General features: G+C 37.2%; 1 protein-coding gene and 1 long non-coding RNA gene across 12 annotated transcripts in view; one reads left to right on the top strand and one right to left on the bottom strand.

Moving 5' to 3' along the window:
• The window catches only part of LOC309661903, a 1,098,809-nt gene that overhangs the window by 1,056,775 nt on the left and 22,630 nt on the right, over positions 1–19,404 (top strand). The gene's annotated exons all lie outside the window — the stretch shown is intronic.
• Positions 1–19,404, bottom strand: part of ANKRD17 (ankyrin repeat domain 17) — a 169,412-nt gene extending 150,008 nt beyond the window's left edge. For all 11 annotated transcript variants that reach the window (XM_082463682.1, XM_082463694.1, XM_082463692.1 and 8 more), the window contains exon 1: positions 18,421–19,404. In XM_082463682.1, coding sequence (XP_082319808.1) covers positions 18,421–18,843 — 423 coding nt within the window. In that variant the 5' untranslated portion in view covers positions 18,844–19,404. The remainder of the gene's footprint in view (positions 1–18,420) is intronic.

Below are 19,404 nucleotides of genomic sequence, written 5' to 3'. Positions count from 1 at the left end.
AGACTTAAGGGGCTTCCCTGGTGGCGCAGTGGTTAAGAATCCGCCTGCCAATGCAGGGGACACGGGTTCAAGCCCTGGTCCAGGAAGATCCCACATGTCGTGGAGCAACTAAGCCAGTGCGCCACAATTACTGAGCCTGCGCTCTAGGGCCCGCGAACCACGACTACTGAGCCCACGTGCCACAAATACTGAAGCCCATATGCCTAGAGCCCATGCTCCACAACGAGAAGCCACCGCAATGAGAAGCCCACGCAACACAACGAAGAGTAGCCCCCATCTGCCACAACTAGAGAAAGCCCATGCGCAGCAACGAAGACCCAATGCAGCCAAAAATAAATAAATAAAATAAATAAATTTATTTTTAAAAAAAGTTCTGAGACTTAAGAAAACAGCATGGTCAGATCTTTGCTTTGATACTTTGCCATTTTATCTAGAACGACTGAATCACCTGCTAAGCCTACAGCAGAGAAGTCACCGAAATACGGTTTGCCTCATCATTCCCAGAAAAGGAGATAAAAGAGTAAGAAAAGGATGCTGACTTCCCCATTACTCTTATCTGTCCCTCTTTATTAACAGTATGATTAAATAGTAAAAAACTCTAAATTCTGGGGGAATTTAAGAATATATTCTATTTAAATACTAAAGATCTAATGAATCCAGAATATAATCCTAAAAGATCATCTAACCCACACAACTATTATTTGTGGAATCTTCATTACAGAATCCCACTTCCTATGCTAACAATGGCTCCACCTAAAATAAATTAACCCACATGCACAATTACAGCCGAAGAGTTTTACTGGCAGTCTATGAATTCAATAAAATAAACAAATTAAGTGGAGTCAGGAAAGAAAATAAAACAGTCAGATTTTTCTAACTTACAGATTTTAAATTGTATTTTTTAAAAACAGCCAAACATATTGCTAGTCAGTAACCCCATTTTTACAACAGTCTCCATTCTTCCTCAAACTTCAGTTTTAAAAACTAGTATTTACGGAGACTGTTATAGTTCACTAATGTTTTCACACAATTAGCTCATCTGACCCCCACCAAAAGAAGGTATTATGATGTCCCTTTTATGTGAGGCTCTGAGAGATTTAGCTTGCATCTCACACTTACTTGACAGCATGAATTAAGAGATGTAGTAGGGTCTAAGACAGCATTCTTCTCACTTCACATTTTAAGAACTTACTATAAAAGAGGTCATCTACAAGGTATCTATTTTCATTTGATGTTCCAGAAAAGGGGAAGAATAGTATATGATTCACTCACAATCTATGAAATCCATCCAAGATCAATCACATGAATTTTTCCCAAGATGGAGTTAGGGAAACAACAAGATGTAACAGAACAGAGCAACATTAACTACACTCCAATAAAGTTTTTTTTTTGAAAGGGGTGGGGTGCAGTTTTATAATCTGGTGTTCTAACCAACTCTTAAACGTACCAGGACTATTACTGCTTACATACAATGACCCAGGGTAGGTCATAAATTAGACAAAGATGTCATTCACACAGATCTGTAAAGATGACCAAAATGCAACATGTGACCAAAATGCAACATGAAATAAGCTAGTGAGTTCTACAATTTATACAAAACATCTCTGGAGCAATTACTAGGGAGACCATGAAAGAGTAGTAGGGAGGCAGTGAACTACAGGAGTTAAAAAAAGCAGACTTTGATGTGAGACTGCCCATGTTTATATCTTATTTCCATCATTTACTGTGACCTTGAGTAAGTTACTCATTTCCTTGATTTTTTTTTCAACTACAAACTGTGGATAATAATATTATCTACCTCTTAGAGTTGTGAGGGTTAAATGAGATACTATACATAAAGCAATTACAACTGTGCCTGGTATATAGTAAGCACTCATTAAAATACTAGTTATTAAAATATTAGTTATTGAGGTTATAATTACCCAATGTTCTAAGTGTTATGAATACTTTCAGGGAAGAGGTGATATTTTATCTGGCTCTTAATGGGTAAAGCAGCTAACAGAGTGACATCCACAGAGAACAGATATTAATGGGGCTTGAAAGCTGACATCTGACATAGCACATCCTAAAACATACTAAACCACTACAAAACCACTGTAGTTTAAAAAATACAGTGCTCATACAGATAATAAAATGAGAGTTACAGAAACAGACCCATGTACCCTTGGTCTAGCACTTTGACCACTGGAATACATCCTACCAAAATACAGACATACATACACAGAGATACATACCAAAAAGAGTCCACTGCAGTATTGTTTGTAGTAGAACACTGGACACAGCCAAAACACTGGCTATAAACACTCAATAAAACCAGGGGAGTCATGATACCTGACAAGGGAACACTCCACAGCCATTAAGAAGAATAAGATAAACGATAAGTGTATTTATATGGGAAAAGTCTATGATAAGACCACTAATTTTAAAAAGAAATTTTCATAATATTTTTATAATGACCCCATTTATGCAAAACAAAAATTTGTTTACACAAGTACACAATTTACATTTACATTTCCTACATGATTTAATAAAAACAGAAAAAAGATAATGCAATCTCCCTTTAAGACTCCACCAACATTAAATAAACAAACATCAGTCATAGTTTGGTAACTTTGCTACATACTTTAGCATAGGTTCAGTTTAAAAGATGTATCATCCCTTCCATAGAAATAAAACTTATCTATCTCAGGGCATATAGCAGCTCTTCTATTTTGGCATTTCCTGAATAGCAACTGCATAAGTATTAAATTATTCCTGGTTTATTTGAAATATATTTTTAAAATATTGAAACAAAACTAAAGAACACTGGAATGATAATGCAAGAGAACTAAAACACATTTATAGTTTGTAGATCCTGCCCTAATAGTGTTATGGAGGTGTTCAAGCCCAAAGGCAGCCTAGTTAAGACTAATGACATCACAAATCAATAAGAACATGGTATAGATGCTGGTGCTGAAGGCACCTTTACTTCTTTAGTAGAAATCTGGAAAAGAGGGAGAGAAGAAAGGAAAGAAAGAAGCCAACCCTGCTTACAGGCTTAACAGGCAGTAAAAAAAAATATATATATATATATATATATTTCAAAAGACCACTGACTAAGTAAGATGAAAAATATGGAACATTATTTTGTTAACCATAAAACCCTACAGATGTTAGCTACTTATCAAAAAGCACAGGAAATTGCTTAGTACAAACAACTAATTTTAGTATGTGGGCCTTAAGGTTATACAAATGTAATACATATAAATATGTACATACTGAGCAGATATAACCCAGTCTATTGTTCTATTGTCTAAATATATGAAATAAAGGTAGTACTTCAAATAGTGGGAAAGGATAGATGATGAAATAGCTAAATCAACTGATTAACTATTTGGAAACATAAGACTAAGTTCATGTCTTCCTCCAAAGCCAGTATAAATTCGAATTACAAGAATTGAGTGTAAAAATTCAGGCACAATAAGCCAAGAGGTGGAAGCAACCCGAATGTCCGTCGATGGATATATGGATAAAACAAAATGTGGTATATATACATACAACGGGATATTCAGTCTTAGAAGGGAAGGAAATCCTGTTACATGACACAACATGTATGAATCTTAGGATGTCATGTTAAGTGAAATAAGCCAGTCACAAAAAGACAAGTACTATATGATTCTACTTATATGAAGTATCTAAAGTAGTCAAATTCATAGAAACAGAAAGTAGAATGTTGGCTGCCAGGAGTTGGCAGAAAGGAGAATGGAAAGTTGCTGTCTAATGAGTATAGAATTTCAGTTTTACCAGATGAAAAAGTTCTGAAGATCTGTTACACAACAATGTGAATACACTTAACATTACTGAACTATACACTTAAGTGGTTAAAACAATAAAACTTTTGTTGTGTTGTTAACAATTAAATTGTTTTAATTATACAAAATTAAGAAGTACACACTAAATTACTTAAGCCACTTAAAAAATTACTTGACTATAAAGAGATCAAATAAAGCACTTGATCAAACTTCTAACAACTCAATGGCAAAAACAGTTAAAAATACAACATACGATTGAAAGGAAAAAGGACGCATATAAATTAAATCTATAAAACACAAATTTTATAAGACTGATGTAAGAAGGAAATTATCTATAGTTTCTCCCAATAAATTTGAAAATCTAATATGAAATGAATAAGCTCCATAGAAAATATAAATTAAAAGGTTAATGAAATCAAACCCAACAGTATGTTAAAAGAAAATTACATCATAATAAGTATCTCAAACACAGGTAATTAGGAAATTTATTATCGCAATTCATTATATGAAGAGATTGGAGGGAAAGGGAAGAAATGATCTTTTCAATAGATGCCAAAAAAGCATTTGATAAAATTCAGTATACATTTCTGCTAATATTTAGTAGGGTAGAAGAAAGAGATATACTAAATTGATAAAGGATTATACTTAATAGTGACCCAACAGCACTCCTATTAAAACAAGGGAAAGATAAGGATAGCCTATATTACCACTTCTATTCAACATTTTGGGCCTGTTCAAATCTGATGCAATAAGAGAAGAAAAACAAACGACAGATATAAATACTGAAAAAGAGACAAAAGACAATCATTTATTGGAGTCAATATAACATCCTAAGGCCAAGTTAGAAGTTTGGGCTTTATTCTAAGAGCGATGAGAAGTCAAATAACAATTTACATTTCAGAAAGATTAGCTTAGTTGTTGCATGAATAATAAATGGAGTATGGTGAGACCAGAAGAGAGAACTAGGAGATCAAATTAGGAGGCTGCTATGAAGTCTAAGTAAGATAATAGCCAGCGCTAGGGTAATGGCAGCAAAGATGGAGAGAGGTAGGACGTTTCAAGGTATAATTTGGAGGTCTTATGTCCAGTATCCTTTCCCTTCCCACTCTCCTACTTCACCTTTCTGGCAATAGAAACACTCTTTGGGAAACCATTCCATGAGGCTCAGGTGGGAATGACCTCTCCTAGTCCACCTCCAAGATGGAGCGGAAAGACATGATGTAGGCCTGAACAAAGAAATCTTCTTCCGTAGTAGAAGTTGCTGACTCAGGAATGGACACATGACCCAAACTAGGCCAAAAAGAATATTTCAGGAACCAGAAGTGACTTTTTTCTTATATTGCTGGCCATAAGGACAATGTAATCCTAGAATTATATTGGTGTAAGTCTTTAATTATCCCCCAATATCCACACTCCCCTTTTTCTTTTAGTAAAACACTTCTCCCACAAGTTATATCTGGGTATAATGGCCACAGAGCAAGAGCTAGGTCCTAGGTATAGACATATAACTAAGTTCTGGCCAACAGGATATAACAGGAAGTTAGGTTTGCAATTTCTTGGTCAACGCCTTAAAAGGAAGCTGTCTGTGCTCACTTTTCTATTTCTTATTTCTCATGGGCTGTGTATTAGTTTGCTAGGGCTGCCTTGCAAAATACATAGACTGGGTGGCTTAAACAACAGCAAATTATTTTCTCACAGTTACTGAGGCTAGAAGTCTAAGATCAAGGTGTCAGCAGGTGTGGTTTCTCCTAAGGCCTCTCTCCTTGGCTTACAGATGGCCATCTTCTCATTGTGTCCTCACATGGCCTTTTCTCTCTGTGTACACATCCCCGGTGTCTCTTTTTATGTCCAAATTTCTTCTTCTCATAAGGATGCCTCTCAGACTGGACTGGAGCACACCCCACATGACCTGATTTAACCTGTCACATCCTGAGACACTGGGGGTTAGGGCTCCAGCATGAATTGTGAGGAAACACAATTCAGCCCACAACAGGGTGAAACATGGACATAATGCTGGGAAGCCAGATTAGAACTTGTAGATGAAGTCAACACTCTAAGGCACAGCTATTCAATAAAACTTTCTGTGATGATTCTCCAATATGGTAGCCACTAGCCACATATGATTAAATTACATTAATTTGAAATTAAATAAAATTAAAAATCCAGACCCACATTTCAAGTGCTCAGTAGCCACATATGGCTAGTTACTACCATACTAGACAGCACAGATTAAGGGATGGTGTAACAAAACAGTAGAAACTTAGATCTACGAATGACCTGAAGGACTACCCCCAGATTACCACATAATCTATCCTGTTTGAACTTCATGTATTTTGGAGTCTCTTTTTTCAAATAACACATCCTATACCGTAACTAATACAGTAAGTTAGTAGTGGAATGCTGCAATAATAAGTTCCTAAAAATTCTGATAAGGCTTAGAAGACAGGTAGCAAGGAAGCGTATCAGGCTGGGAAGCCAGCAAGTCTTATGCAGTAGCAAACAATCCTGTAAAACTCTTGCCTGAAATAACGAGTAGGGCACATCACATGACTACCAGGTATGGAGCTCTAAGAAAAGCAATTAGAAAAACTCAAAATATTGATGTGTTAGCTGTTTAAAGAATAACTAGAAAGATCAACTCAACTATGAATAAGGCAGTTTGTAAGCAGAGATAGACACAAAAATAGTGCCACTGAGAGAAGATCTCTCAGTAGCAAACCCTACTCTATAACAGTCCAGTAATTTGAGGTCTCTCAGGTTTGGGAAAGGCAGTTGTTTCTGCATTCCAAATACAAGGAGTTAACTTTGTGACCTCAAAGATTCTTTGTCAGACAGTAGCAAAGATCAGGTAAAGAGTGTTTCTTTCCCACCTATGATGATTTTTGATGTGTTAAGCTGGTTAGGGTAAACTAAGAGGAAAGAAGGGCAACAGCCATTTGGTAAATACTTTCTCTCAGTTTTTCAGACAGACACTAATCTAGGTGCTGCTGTTAGAGGTGGGGAGCAGGATTTGCAGATATAATTAAAGTCCCTAATAAGCTAGGGTGATCATCCTTAGTGAGCTGGACCTAGTCAGCTGAGCTCTTAAAAGAGACTGGGTTCTTCCTGACAAATGTGACTCCAAATACCAGCTGAGTCTATAACTGCTATCCCTTCACCAGATCTTCCTTTTCTAATTGCCTATGGAGAACAGCTTCAGCATATGCCCATGTGTTCCAGCCTGCCTGAGCTCTTACCTTTTCAAATGCTTACCTTACAAATTTCAGATTTGTTAGCCAGCCCCCAGAATTGTGTAAGCCAATTCCTTGTAATAAATTTCTTAATATATACCTATCTATCTATCTATCTATCTATCTAGCATAATTAAACCTCCTACTTGTCCTGCCTCTCTGGTTAAATCTTGACTGATATGTCACCCAAGCCTATTATTTCAGCTGCCCTCAAGGTAGCCAGGTAACACAGGGAGAAAGGAAAAGGCCTAGTAGAGAGAGAAGTAAGAGAATGAGTTGATTTCAAAAAAATATGACAAAAAGAGATCTTCTGCTGTAGTTAATATCACATGGTACTGACTTAAAGAAAACAGAATAGAAATCTATTAAATGTTTGAGACAGATTTACCATCAAACCACATTACTGGCCTATAAAACTCTATAACTGAACTTTAAGTAACCGTGCAGCCCCTAAATGTATGCCAACTGGTACAGTGCTATAAAAGTTTTGCAATCTCAAATGCCTACTACTTCAGATGTGGCAAAGGAAGATAACAAGGAATAATCACCAAAGAACAAAGCCAAGGACACACACAATATTCAAAAGGGCATTCCTCCCAGAGAGCAAAATCAGAGTTTAACCAAGGATTTTACATAGTTGCCAGGGCAGTCTTCTCCTGTCCAGAAGGATTTCATTATTACTATGGACCAATGACTGCTGTCTACTTATTCCTTCCTTTTCCAAAGAAGCTATCATTATGATTATCCTATTCCTATTCACCACTGTACAATGGGTTGGGCAAACGATGGATAGATACATTTTTTATTATTTTACAGATTACTGGACTGAATTAAGAGGACAAGCATTATGTAGATATCCTACACTGTGAGCTATATGTAGTATCCAGATGGGACTGTGGATTGATTCTCTTGAGGAAGAAAGACGACTATGTGTTGGAAGAAAGGTTTGTACAACTGTTGGGTGGCCAGAAGTTTTAGCCCGGTACTCAAGAAGAAAGGTTTATATTGGAGATATAAACTTGAGAGTCATTAGCAAATGCATATATAAAGACACAATACTAGATAAAATCACCTAAGAAGTAAGCAGATAAGAGACCAAAAAGGGCCCAGGAATGAGCAACGATGTACTAAATAACCAAAGGATGCACAGTGAAGGGGGTGGAAGGAAGCAAAAAGACCAAAAAAAGCAGCTAGTAATGTAAAAACAGGAGAGGGTGGTATTACATTAGCAAAGAGAATAGCACTTTTTAAGAGGCAAGGATTGGTCAGCAAGGTCAAATGCTAATGAAAAGAGTAAATAAGAAATGGATAAACAATTAAATACTATATCCAAAAAGATATCCATGTATCTTTGGGGAAAAAAGTATAGAAGTATCAAAAGAAAATATCTAAGAAATTTGTTTAAATACTGGGGTAAAGAAGGAGTCGTAAAAGAATAACTCATCTTACTACAAAAAAATAAAAAATTTTCTACATTGTGAAAATAATGTAAACAGATAGAGAATATGTTGCAACAACACCATGAAGGATTAATACCCATAAATATAAACAGCATCACAAATCGCTAAGAAACAAAAAACTCTAATAGAATAATAAGTAACAACTCTAATAATAGATAAAACAGGAAATTTTCAAAAGAAATCCAAATAAAAAATAAACAGGAAAATTTGCTCAATGTCAACAGTAATAAGGAAAACAAAAACAAAACACTATTTTTTGTTTAACAGATTTTTAAAACTAAGATGATCAAATCCAGTAGCATTCTTAAACACTGTTGATGGAAGTAAAACTTGGGAGCATTTATCAAATTAACACGTGAATAACCTCTGGCCCTTAAATTCCATTTCCAGGAATCCATTCCAAAGAAGTACTTTTGTACTCAAAAATAACTGTAAAAGGATGTTCACTTCAGCAATGTATATGTGATAGCAATGTACTGAAAACAATCTGTCTACCAACATAAAAGATCAAATAAATTATGAACATCATACTGTGAAACATTCATAAGTAAATGAGAATGAGCCAAATCCTAACATACTCTCTCAGACACACACCCCCCCCACACACACATACCCACACCCACACCTTCTCTCTCATTCAACTCACTCGCACCAACAAAGAAACTAGACCATTTGATATACACCAAGCTGTTAGCAGCATTTACTCTAAGAGTTGGATAAAACCTTCATGTATTAGAAGACTCCTTTTTTTTTTTTTTTTTTTTTTTACAAAACAAGCATCACTAGTTTTTACAGTTAAATAAATATGTAATCATTATCTGAGAAAAAAAAGAATGCAAAGATGATTTCAAATAATAATGATTAATTCTGGAAAAAAGATTAGGTGATTTTTGTATCCCTTAGATATTTTTTGATTTTGTCAAATTTTCTACAAATATGTGTAAGTTTCTACAAATATGTATGCTTAATTAATAATGTTTAATTACAGAAACACTGTATTTAAGATCTAATTTAAAAGATATTTAACATTGCACTTGATATTGTCCTGTAACTCAATTTTTCATACTTTAACCCATCTCTACCTGCAGCAACCATAAGTATACTAGTATAGCTACCTCTTTTCTGACTACAAAATCTTCAGGGTAAAATTAGAATCAATGTTTCTTTGGTGTAACTTAGTAGTCACGGACACTCTAAAAAAGTATCACATAACAGGCCTCCTTTTAAAAAATTTTTTTAAATAAAAAAAAATACCCAAAATTAGTGAGTATTCCAAGAGACACTCATAAAAGATGTAAAGTCTACACTATCAGTATGCAAAAACAGAACAATCCCTATAATGAGACCAATTCTAAAGGCACACAGATACATTGAAAACTGTTAGACTCCCAAGTAAAGTAATCATACAGGATTAAAATCATCCTCACAGTTTTAAATTATTATTAATTTTGTCTCAACAAGATTTAAATTTTATGAAGCTGGGAATAATGTCTCAATTTCTTCAAAACCCTCAAAATTCCTAAGTGATTATGCTAGGTCTCAATAATGCCTCTTAAATAAACTTAGTTAGAAAAAGATACTAATAGTGATACTTATCTTCTAAAAATCATAAAAAACAGAATTCCATCACTGTGTTAAGTTTTCGTGTATGCAAGTTTAAAAGTTTTACTAACTATATAGAGCTATGATTTTAAATATAGCTAACTTTTTCATATTCCCTGAGAAAGAAATGTTTGAGATTATTATATAGTAAAAACAGCCACACATAGTAGATACAGAATAAATGTTTGGCAAGTAAAAGAATCAACTCCTATACCAAATCTCACACTAGTAAGAACTACACTAGAGGCTTTGCAACAGGACTATTTTTGTTATTAACGTCATATAAAAAACAAGAGGGAAATGTGGCACAGAGAAGGGAAAAGACAATAATGGGGTCAAAGACTGAACTGAAAACAGATTTGGTGTAACACAAACAGGAAGACTTCCTTTTCTTCTCAGGTTTCAGATTTAGGGCAATAGGAAAGAAGAAAAGGAAAACAGAACTTCATGTTAATATTTTTTTATTCCAAATTCAAAACTGACGAAACCAATTTTTCCACAGATCTCTCTGAAATATTTTTCATTCAAATGTTCTTTAATTAAAAAACACTCCACGAGGAAAGACCAAGCCAAGAATTAATTTTAGGATAGGTCTTTTATTTCTTCGCTTTCCTTTTTTTATTTTCCGTTCCTTTCTTTTTTACTGGGGGGCAGGGAGGATTAAAATATTAAAGATTAAATGAGACCAAATGATAGCTCGGGAGGGGAATATGTCCTACTAGAGATGCACAGCTACAAACTAGTTTCATATATTTGCCATGTCTAGTCTATACTTTCAAATAATCTCAAGAAATGAGAAATGAGGAGTTTACTTATTTTCAAAATTGAAATAACACTAATACACCTCACGTTTTTCTTCATGTTGTGACTCAGTTTGAGTAACTGGTTAATTTGAACATTAAATAATAAGAGCAATGAGAATATAATTAAGGATAATCAGCAGTCCTCCTTGATCATGGATTCCATCCCTCACCCTCCAATCATTTTTAAACTCTCTCTCTAGAACTTCCCTAGTTTTAGTCATCATTTTCATGGTACAGCAGGCAGAAATATATATAATCTATTTTTTGCAGATGTATCTTAGCATTGTTTAAAATTAGAATTATGACTTTGGTTATCTCTAATACCTTATTTAATCTTGTTTAACGTTATGTTGAACTACTGAAAAAGCATGCTTTGTTTCAGACCATTTAATCAAAAAAGCACATTTTTTTACCCATGACTCATATAAACCTATTTAAAAATTTCAATCTATTCTCAATAATCTTGTTGTCCATTCCCATCAGTACAATTCAATATGATCTATCTGCATACTTTGAGAAAGATTTTATTATATATCAAAATTATCTATAAGAACACTAATAATATTGGCTCCAAAAGGAATTCCTAAAGTACTGTGATAGTTACATGTTTTTCCACCTGACCCTCTTTTATCTCTAGTTTCACCCTGAAGTAAACATAAAAAGTCAACTCTAAAAAGATCAGGTAATGTTTACGAGTTTCATAGGATGACAGAAGTCAACCTAAGTTATGCTTTCAATAATTAAGTCTATATTGATTTTTGCATAGCATTCTTGGGGAAGATAAAATTTTCACCATGTCCCTTTTCAATAATTAAAACCCCAAATTACAAATCATGATAAAATGATACCTATAATGCTCTACAATTCCACTTCCCCTCATGACTGGATAAGAATAGTTTCTAAAGACAAAAGAAAAAAAAAGTTAAGAAGTAAAAACACCATTAAGTCAGGAAGGGTATTTTGCTTCTGGGTGGCAAATGGATAGGCATAACTCTACCAGAAAGGTAAGGCTCCAGGCACTAGAAGGAGTATTCGTATTTACCCTTCACCTTCTATTCCCTAATGACTTGTTTTTTTTTCCAAAAGGTGAAAGCTGAAGGAAGTTAGTCAGATTTGGCATAGGTTACCATGGATGTTGGTGCCCCCTATCGGTCCTAACAAAAATATAAGTGGTATCAGCAGGCACTAATTCACATACCATTAGGAAGTGAAAATTCCTTTTTGTCTATGGTCAAGTACAGAAAAATTATAAGGGAGCTCATTATATCCACATTTCCTAAGCCACTAAATTATCCTTACAAAAATGCAGAATATACTGTCATAAGTGCAAATACTCTCAAGGGCCTAAAAATCAACCTCCTAGTCAACTGATGGTCTAATTTGGATGCTAGTAGAAGCAGTCTAGCAAATAGTCTAGTGAATTTCTGGGACTCAAAATGTACTACTTTGATGATTATTCAACAGTTAAAACTTTCACAATACTAACTCCAATTAGGTTGATGACGTTAATGACTAGACTAAACTGAGTAATTAGAATCCAATAAAAGCATCTGACAGGGGTCCACCATAAATAGCTGCAACCAAGTTCTGTTACCTTAAGACTTGAGGTCCAGGGACTTCCCTGGTGGCGCAGTGGATAAGACTCTGCGCTCCCAATGCAGGGCGCCCGGGTTCGATCCCTTGTCAGGGAACTAGATCCCACATGCACACTGCAACTAAGAGTTCGCATGCTACAACTAAGGAGACTACATGCTGCAACTAAAGAGCCGGCGAGCCACAATTAAGGAGCCCACAAGCCACAACTAAGGGGCCTGCCTGCCGCAACTAAGACCCAATGCAACCAAATAAATAAATACATAAATATTTTGAAAAAAGAAGAAATCTTTAAAAAAATTTAAAAGACTTGAGGTCCCAAATATGTCCAAAGTAACTAAATAAGATATATTTATAAACTATTTTTACTTCAGAGATCTGACTGCACCAAATCCTAGCAAAGGTAAGACGCTATGACTTATTAATAACACACACGGTACGGTGCAGTAGGAGATAGAGAGATGTGTAAGACAAGGTTTCTTCTTTGGATCTGACAGAACATAGCAGACTAGATGAAAATGCTTCATCGATTAAAAGGCAAAATATGAGGATTTAAGAGAAGAGAGAGTAGGCATAGGGCTAATTTAACAGAAAGAACAGATAAATCTGCGACCCCCCTACTTCACAACACAAATATGCCTTCTTCATTACCACATTACCTTAGAAGCAAGTTTCCCAATTCTAAACAATCCATATAAATGCTCGCCTGATTTCCCACAACCATGGCAGTGAGAATGTTTCAAAATAACAAGGTAGGAAGGAGGGAGGAGGTGGTCATATACTTCTGAGTATGGTATCTAATGAAAGTTTTACACACATACTACAGGTTAAGGGAAGAAAAGAAAAACAACAACAACAACAACAACTTATAAGCACCTTCAACAAAATCTTGGGTTTAACTCCAGGGTATTCACAGCCTATCCAGACCCCAGGTTAACATCTCCTATTTAAAAGGAATTTTTTTTTTTCTAAGATAACCTTAAAAAGCATGTCTTGAAAGGCAGGGAGAAGCAAAAAGATTGCCTCTAGACAAGGTGGTTTTCACTATAAAGTTTCATTCTGTTAACAACTGTTAATTCTAAATGGTGGAAATATGAATATATTTATCTGTATTTCTTTTTTTTTCAATGAGCTTTTCAGAACAAGAAAAGAAAAGCTCAGCGTAGCTAATTTGTCTTCAGTGGTTGTCCTACTGCCAAAAAGTATCTTCTCCTATGCCATCTGAGTTTGTTTTAACTTATCTGAAATGCCCACATCACTGATGTCGTACTCAACATCATATGGCATACCAGAGCATGTGAATGAGTGAATGAATAGGCAGGCTTTGAATCAAACAAACACAGGTTAAGTCCCGCTCTGCCACTTATCAGCTACGTGACCCTGATGAAGTTACCTAAAACCCTTCCAACCCAGTATCTTTGCCTTTAAAATGAGTATGAATATCCCCTCCAAACATTTGTATACTTCTCACATACTTTATTCAGGATATACATTTAACCATTTGCTTTCACTCTCATACTTCCTCAAACTTATATTTAATCATTGGTGTATTTTTAAATCAATGTCTTAAAATAGTTTTGCTCACCGTTGCTTACTCAGTACAGCAAAATTCCTACCATATAGTAGAAACTCCAAACATTTATGACTAATGAAACAAATATGACGACACCACAGTGTAAGGGTGAAAATGGGAATACATGAAAACTGTATTAACTCATTTAATTCTCAAAACAATGCTATAAGATAGAATCTACTATTATCACCATTAACATATAAGGAAACTGGAGAGAGGTTATGTAACTTGCCCAAGATCACAAACGTAGTGTGTGATGGACCAAAGATATGAATCCAAGCTCCATTCCTGCTCTTAACCATTATGTTAGACTTGACACACATTAGGCACGGATTAAGTAATTGTTTTTATTATGTTTTTAAAATGTAAATATATCTAGGATGCTTAAGGTACTTATCAGGCATTCAACAATCAATGTCTTGGTTTAAATGGCTTTCCCTCAATACCTATGAGAGATCACCATCACTAAAAGAAGTAATTAAGTAATTGAAAGATGTTAAAATCCAAACTTCAGTTATTCAGCAGCTGTGGATCCAAGAAGGACGGAACAAACTCTATGCCTCCTCCTGGTTTCCTAAATGAATTCTGGATCCTCCTTAGTTACTGAAAAAATTTTTATTAAGTACTATGCTTAAGCAGAATAGGAGACAAGATAATTATGACAGAACTATTGTTTCAAAGATCTTAACATCTTATTTACAAATACTGCTTCATCAATTAAGAGATGAAACTGGGGAACAAATAAGCTTCTCTGGGCTAATCTGGGATTCTACCATTACAGCAGAAGAACTTAGCATTTTTCTATTAAAAAACTAACAAAAAAAGGTTTGGAAGTGAACTTGAAGAAACGCAATCTACTTAAATAATTGTTCTTTCTCCTTCTTTTCTCAACCCTACCTCTTTCCTGTTTGTCTATAAACAGATTCTCCCTAGCCATGCAAATCCTTTCAAAAGTGAATGAATAAGTCAGTACTAACTTATTTACTGGCTCTCCTTGTCTGAAATTTCTTCACTAGGTTTGTTACTTAAATTTAAAGCCTCAAGTTACCTACCAAATATAGATGGAATTCTGATCAACTCCTACTGTACTTATATTTTATGCATCTTTAACAGAAATGTTACTTTTGAACATGAGTTCTACCTTCAATAGCAAGCTTTTTCCATTTTGAATTCTGCTTTAGCCAACACTGATGCCATTCAATTACATTTGAAAATAGATTCAATAGAATGCAACGTTGATTCTGAAATGGACTATCAACTCTTGCAATTTCAACATTTTTTTCTTGTAATATTTGAGCAAGCTATTTAATTAATTTAATCCACTAATCGGAAAAGATGTGCATTACAACTTTTATGTTAGGAAATACATTTCTATTTTACATATTAGTTAGTCACCCATTGAAAGCTGAGAAAATTACTGCAATTTTCAATTTTTGATCTAAGGTTTTGCATCAGATTGGGGAGGTGGGTAAAGGAATATCTGGTTACACAAATTATCTAAAACATGATTATCCGTATTCTGAAATACTGAAGAGAAAATCCAATTCTCAATAACCTACGCTAACGTTCAGTAAAAATTAGATTCTTGTTCTTGAACATTCAAATAAAGCTTTTATTTAAATTGAATCTCCTTTCCTTCCAGTGTTCCCTCTTTCAGCAGATATACAAAATATCCAGCTAGCGTTTCATTGAAGTAAACATATATATTGTTGTTAAATTATCCTCCACTTTTGTAGGTTAAATACCCCAAAACTATAACCTTTCTTATTCCTTCTTAACTTTTCAATGATTTTTATTGGAAGGATAATCTCAAAGACGTTATCCATATTTTCCATTGTGTAGCCAATAACAGAAAGGACGTAAGTACAATTAAGTATTAGCCACAAGATTTCCTAGCTCTAGAAAGTTAAACTTCTGCTAACATGTCAATAAAATGGTAATGAAATGAAAAACACTGAACAACTCATCCATTTAGCTTATAGTGTACAGTGACAATTATGTTCATTTATTTCTCTATTCTGGTCAAGGATGGAGGCAGGTGCAGAGACATACTGTCCTTCTGTCTGCTTATCCCTCATCATGTACCTGTATAGATTTATACAAATGGTTGTGCTTTCTTCCACTTATTTCTCCTGACTCAGCTCCATAACAAATGACGAACCCACTGTTTACATCACTGTACAGAAGACAAAATAAAGCATATTAAAAATAAAGAAAACACTCCCCTAGTTGATCAGTCAACATGTACCATTCCTATCTTCCAAGGAAAACAAACCCAACTCACAAAACTAACACACCTACAAACTTAAGCCTATTCTACATGATTTAATGAATTACTAAAAGTTTTGCTTATTAGGCTCAATTCCAATGGACAGAACTATCTAGGTATGTGAAGTTTAGAGAATAATATTTCAGTAAGTACTGCACTCAACTTCATATTGAGTTCCAAACCAGAGCGTGATACTTTATCTGAGAATTTTAAATCTTAATAAAATATTGGTATTTTGCCCATAGCTGCATGATTGTGTTACCTTGCAATTGACCACCTAGTTTTTGAAAAATGTCAGAAGGGAGATACAGGGAATAAATTGTCATGAAAAGTATACTGGTCTGAACCATTAGAAAACTCTGATTTCCACTTTTGCTGCTACCACCACAACCAGTTTCCTTTAAAAAAAAAAAAACTCTCATTTTCTTCATTTTTAAAATAAAAGAGTTAGATGAGATTATCTCTAAAATGTTTCTCATCTCTGTAAAAATAATACAATTGAATGATTCTAACTACCATATAATAGATTTTACTGGAAATAAGGATCCTGTCACATCCTTCTCTTCACTGTTTCATATGCAGGCTGAGCAACACACTATCCTGAAACACCCAAGTAGGTCAATACAAAATCTATCAATACAAACCTCCCCTTAGAATTCAGTAGGCTAAATGAAATAGCAGGGAGTGTCCATCTTTTTGGTATACATACACGAACTATTTATTACATCTCTACCGATATAACTTCATCCAGTCTGAGGTAAAAGAGAATCTGGTCTTCTACTAACAGACAAGTCTCAAATTCTTTAAAAGGCATTTCCCTATTTGAAATTAGGGAACCCAAGTTCCAATAATGCAATTTTCGAAAAACCAGCCTTGTACCAAAATTAGCAGTGCTTGTGAAAAAGAATAAATGGCAAGTGGTACTTCTAGATAATTCAGTTGTTCTCTCTTATAAGTAAATTTATAATCAGCCTTTAAAGCTGTTTTCCTTCTGCTACCTTAAGTTACAACTTCTTTCTTCAGATCAAGATTTTCGAGCTTCCATTTCAGGGAGTGGACAAAAGAGTTACAAAAGAGCTGCTAACTAGTAAGGCTAACTCCTCTTCGCTTGTTCTCAGTATGGTTGGTACGTTTTACTGAGTTTTGGTTAAATGGTCTTCTTTGAAGAATGAGGTCCTGCAACGCCGCCTGTCTGTGGACCCAGGAAAAATTATAAACAGTTATTATGAAACCAGATCACTAGGACAAACCAAGAGGCCTTCCTATTCCAACTCACCACAACCAAGCCTGGCTCCAAAGCAGACTCTTCAGCTGCCTCACGTTATGTGGAAAGCAACAGGGCCTAGCTTAATTCTTCCTCACCAAGGAAGCATTTGAAAATGTAAGAGTATGACATGTCAGGATCAAACATAGTTTTCAACCACTGAGTTACATATAAATGTATATGGACATAAGATCAGTTCATCCAAAATCCTTGAGAGATTGAGGAAGTGAAGGTTACTTCAGCAGCCACAATAGTTATGAAAAAAAAAAAAAAACTGCAGCAGAACAGTATGGAAAAGTACAGCTTCTCACGTGTCTCTCACATACACAAATACTTAGCTCTGAGTCCATTACAACCTTGCCTCCCCCCAAAACTGCTCCCCTCCAACCTCACAAGCGGGAGAAATTGACCAACCTCCTAGTCGTTCCTCACGAGACTCATCTACCTATTATCTTACCCCTCCCGCTTTGGTCCCGCCCCCGCCCCAGGAGTAACACGGCCCTACTGGCCCGAGGCCGACCCCGCCGGCTGTGCAAAGAGGGAATCTAAGCGATTCCCTCCATCCTAAACCGAGCGAACCATGCCAGGGTAACGTGCTGTTCACCAACTCTGTGCACTCCGTGGTCCTCCCACCCCCACGTGTCAGCTACCCTCCCCCACATGTCCACACCTCACAATTTCGGCCGGGGAAAGAAAGGGGGCAGTGGAAAGAAAGCCTGGCCCCTAAGACAGATCAAGCCCACAGGAATCTGTCCCACCGCAAGTCCCCTCCCACCTTTGGCCCCTACCCTTTACGCTCCCTTCCTCCCTCCTTCCCTTGAAACCAGGCCCTTGCCTCAGAAACCTCCTCTTCCTCGTCGTCGTCGTCCTCTTCTTCCTCGCTGTTGTTGCTGCTGGTGCCGCCGCCGCCGCCTCCGCCGCCACCGCCTCCACCGCCGCCGCTGTTGTCGCTGTCGCTGCTGCTTTCGCTGCTGCTGGGGGGTCGGCAAGTCCGGTTACGCTTGGCCTTGTGGTGTTGCTGCGGCGGCGGCTTCTTCTTCAGGAGCAGGTCGCAGACTCGCACCATCCCACGAGGAGACGAGGCCGAGCGAGCCCCGCTGCCGCCGCCGCCGCCAACGCCGCTGCCGACCTCCGCCGCCGGTGCAGCCGCGGGGGGGCCCACCACAGCCGCCACCGCCGGGGGGCTCCCTTCTCCCTCAGCTGCCGCCGCCGCCGCCGCCGCCGCCGCCGCCGCCACCGGAACCGTCGCCTTCTCCATCTCCGGGGAAAGAGGGAGGGCGCGGACGGGGGAGGGGCGTGGGGGCTACGCTCTACCGCGACTTCGGCCGCACCGGGGCCAACACAGCGTTCGGTGCCGCCTCCGCCGCCACCGCCTCGGTCACCTCTACTGCTGCTGCCGCCGCCGCCGCTCCGCCAGCTCTCACCTCGTCTCGCGATACTGAGGGCGGGGAGCCTGACGATGGGAGGGAGGGAGAGGGAGGGAGCGTGAGGGAGCTAGGAGGGGGTGGTTAGAGGCGAAGAGGGAGACCGGGGTGTCGGGAGATCAAGCGGAGGGGAGACTACCCAAAGTCGGGGGAAGTGTGCCTAGGGCGACTTCCGATGGGGGGACGCCGGGGACAGAGGAGGGCCGCGGTTACTGCCGTAGCGCCCGCTACACCCGGATTTCTTCTCTTTCCTCGCTATTTCCCCCGCACACAGCCCCTTCAGACCTCCCTTCTTCCTTCCTCGCTGGTGACTAGAACGCAGCCGCAGGCGGAAGTACGGGTGACGCCATCAGCCGTCGCCTGAGCGGTGGCGCGCGGGTGGCCGAAAGACGAAA

This window comes from Balaenoptera physalus (genome assembly GCF_965194825.1).
Source record: "Balaenoptera physalus genome assembly, chromosome: 5".
In the NCBI taxonomy this organism is placed as follows: domain Eukaryota; kingdom Metazoa; phylum Chordata; class Mammalia; order Artiodactyla; family Balaenopteridae; genus Balaenoptera; species Balaenoptera physalus.
Note: the sequence above shows the minus strand (reverse complement) of the source record. Positions and strands in the feature narration are given on the sequence as shown.